At 39.4% G+C, this 3545-nt stretch overlaps 1 protein-coding gene across 1 annotated transcript; it reads left to right on the top strand.

Moving 5' to 3' along the window:
- Positions 1-2051: 2051 nt before the first annotated feature.
- LOC134586223 (olfactory receptor 52A5-like) lies at positions 2052-3008 on the top strand. Its single transcript, XM_063441722.1, has one exon. The coding sequence runs from the start codon at positions 2052-2054 to the stop codon at positions 3006-3008; it is 957 nt and encodes a 318-aa protein (XP_063297792.1).
- Positions 3009-3545: the final 537 nt, after the last annotated feature.

The following is a 3545-nucleotide window of genomic DNA, read 5'->3' as shown; positions in this document are numbered from 1 at the left end:
GACCTGGGAGAACCAGGATCGAGGCCAGACGGGCCGATTATGAGACAGACAAATAACATAATAAACTAGGAGAGTAATAAGGATAAACAAAACTAGCAATAGAAGATGGAAGCTGACAAAAGACAATGATATCTGATTAAAGGCACAGAGATCCAGGACACTCTGTGGCTTGGATACCCGGCGATTAGATGGGAAAATAGCAAAGCATGACGAACGTTTGGCAATTAGATAGGAGCACAACCCATCACACCCGGGCACAACAGAGACACCCATACTAAACAGAACATTGACACCTAACACATAATAGCTGAGGACTAGGATTCAGGCACCACAGAGGGGGTGCAGGGAAACCTCAGCAACACTCGAGATCTGCCATAGGTAAAAGTTATGGGGGGATTCTAGACCCCGAGCACTAAATATAAGCTACATGATATGTGTAAGCTCCCACTTAAGATTGACACCTGGAGTTTCACTAAAACTACGTTGTTAAATTCAATGTTATAGCAGAAGTGAGCATATATGTTTCCTACAGTAGGGAGAGGTTAACTAGACCTACTCCCCAGAAAGTCGATACGAACCTGCGAGTCCAATTATAATGTGAGCTGGCTAGCCAATGGGTCTACAAAATGTATATTTCTCTCATGGATCCCGAGTTTTCCTTGCTTATGTTATGCAAATATTATATAAATGATCAGACCTGCGAGTCTTACTGTTTAACTTACGATGAACCTACAAATAAATAAAAACAAATTATAAAAAAAAACAAAAAAACTCACAATTATTTGAGCTAATCAGCTCAGCTCAAGTTCTTGTGCCTTAAGGTCCGTATAGGCTACCCTCTCCCTCCTTTCCGTCCTGGTTTTCTTATAAGCTTGTCCTGGATAGTTGATGTAAAGGAAAGTTAATTAGTGCAATAAAGTTTGTATGCAGGGTGAATTTTAAAATTGTGCTAAATTGTACTCACAAACCCTGAGCTATCCAATAGGCTCTCTTCAAATCATGTATGTGGTTAAGGACCACATTCCTTCTTTGTAAGTGCAGGAAGAAGTGCCGATAGTGTATTGAAAATATGTACTTTATTATTTATACAAATATTTAATAACAATATAATACTGAAAAAATAAATAACACTATTCGGCTATAGTCCAAAGAATAGAGTCAAAGTGCTCACTGTTCTTCCGGAATGCGTTTCGCCAAATGGCTTCCTCAGCTGGAAAAAAAGTTCTGTCTTTGTATTTTAGAGCATTGTCTTGCAGGAGGATGTGCTAGTGTTTTTTTAATTATACTTTTATTTTTAAAATAACAACTCATGGAAGTGTAGGGGCAATCAATTTATGATCATTGTAGTCCTCTATGCGGGAGCAATTTCTTCTGATTATTAGAAATTCGCTTTTGGGAACACTGTTAGGCCAAGGGCTGTAATGACAGCTACCTTGGTCTGTAAGAACAGTTCTGTGCACTTTAAAAAAAATAAAAATAAAAAATAATGCACATGGTGTTGATTTTATTATATTTAATAAAAATCTGGAGACTTTGTAATATCTTTGTACCAGCAGCAGCGGGGGGGACTTGTCTCAGCTAGGCTCCATGGTCTGCTGATTGAGCCCTGGGATGCTGAGGAATCAGGCAGCCTCAGTACACTCCAGGGACAGAAAGAGAAGCTTCAGAACTCATCTGCGAACCTCAGAGGAGACAGTAGGAGAAAGTGGATTGCGCTAGTTGCCTATTGTATGCTGCTTCCGGCCCCCAAACTGCAGGGAAGATGTCACACTCCATGCAGACAAAGTGAGCAAACGAGTGGACAATGAAGTCTCTGATTATATAACTAGTGTCAAAGAGGGGATATTGCTAAGAGAACAGATACAAGCTAATCAGTGGGGTCACCTTATATTGCTAATATTACAAGGTTTTATAGACCAAGACATCTAACAAGACATTTGTGAGACTTTAGTAAAATATTACACATGTTATTTATTTCATCTTGTGAAAAATTCTAATTTATTTTTTAGGTAAAAAGTACATTGTATGTGTGAGAACTACGACTGTAAGCCATGACCGTGTTTAATGTCACCTCCTTCTATCCAACCTTCTTCATCTTTGTGGGAATTCCTGGCCTGGAAGCTTCACAATGTTGGATTGGCATTATCTTCTGCTCATTCTATATCATCTCCTTGTTGGGGAACTTGACATTAATTATTGTGATCCCATCATCTCCAAGACTGAGGGAACCCATGTTTATATTTCTCCTGTTTTTATCAGCCAATGATGTCCTTCTGAGTACAAGCTTAACACCTAAAATGTTGTCAATCTTCTGGTCCATTTCCAAATCCATCCTTTTTGATGCCTGTCTTCTCCAAATGTGTTTCCTGCACGCCTTCTCAAGCTTTGAATCCGGACTACTAGTAGCTATGGCATATGACCGGTATATTGCCATCTGCAATCCTCTCCGTTATTCCTCCATTATCAATGACAGATTTATAGTCAAAGTCATTATTTTTCTTTGTAGCAGAGCGGTTATTCTGATTTCTCCAGGTCCCTTTTTAATCAAGAGGTTTCATTCATTTAAGACCAATATTATCGCCCATTCTTACTGTGAGCACATGGCAGTAGTGAAACTGGCAAATGGTGACATTAGGGTGAATAGTGCATATGGATTGATGGTAGCTTTTTCAATCCTTGGCGTTGATGTGATACTAATTGTGTTATCCTATTGTATTATTTTTCATGCAGTTTACAGCCTTCCATCTAAAGAAGCTCGACTTAAGGCATTTAACACATGCACACCCCATATGTGCGTCTTTTTCAGTTTCTATGCGCTGGCCATTTTCTCCTTTTTATCTCATCGCTACGGTAAACTGATCCCTTCCTACGTTCATATTATTCTATCGGACACCTACATTCTTATTCCATCCATGCTAAACCCTCTGGTTTATGGTTTGAAGACCAAACTCATTCGAGAACATGTGTGGGTCATTGTCCAAAACATCAAAGAGTTCTCGAGGCACTGACCTACCCATAATTCTCTGCTCCTGAACCTTCAAATTTTCAGACTGTTCCAAATACCACATGCTAAGTGAAGTGTCATCAGCATTTATTCATTTTTCTCCTTGTTCTGATACATTATTAAGTGGGTACTGTTCCCAAAACCCATTGGGATCTGGAAATCTGAGAAATTAAATATCCTTATTTATTATTTACTTCAGTAAGTTTAACTGATAGTCCTGATTTCTTACCTCATCTTTAGCCAACTTCATTGGATACAAAATATGTTTGGAATTACCCTGAAGAAGCCAGTAAATCTGGTGAAATGCATAGAACATTTAATATATTCTAAATCAGCTGTAAATGCAACATAGTGACTACCAGAACAATACTATGCTTAAACTGACATTTACTTGGCTTAAGTAGGTTCTAGTGTGGAGTCATGTGTACTAGCAGGGCTGGCATGACCCCTTAGGCAAATAAGGCACAGGCCCAGGAGGCACAATCTCCGGATGACAGACAGGAGGGGAGCGCATCGCACAATGCTTCCCCCTCCTGCTGGT

Source organism: Pelobates fuscus, chromosome 1, assembly GCF_036172605.1.
Source record: "Pelobates fuscus isolate aPelFus1 chromosome 1, aPelFus1.pri, whole genome shotgun sequence".
Lineage (NCBI taxonomy): Eukaryota > Metazoa > Chordata > Amphibia > Anura > Pelobatidae > Pelobates > Pelobates fuscus.
The sequence above is the reverse complement of the archived record's forward strand: the minus strand, read 5'-3'. Positions and strand labels throughout refer to the sequence as shown.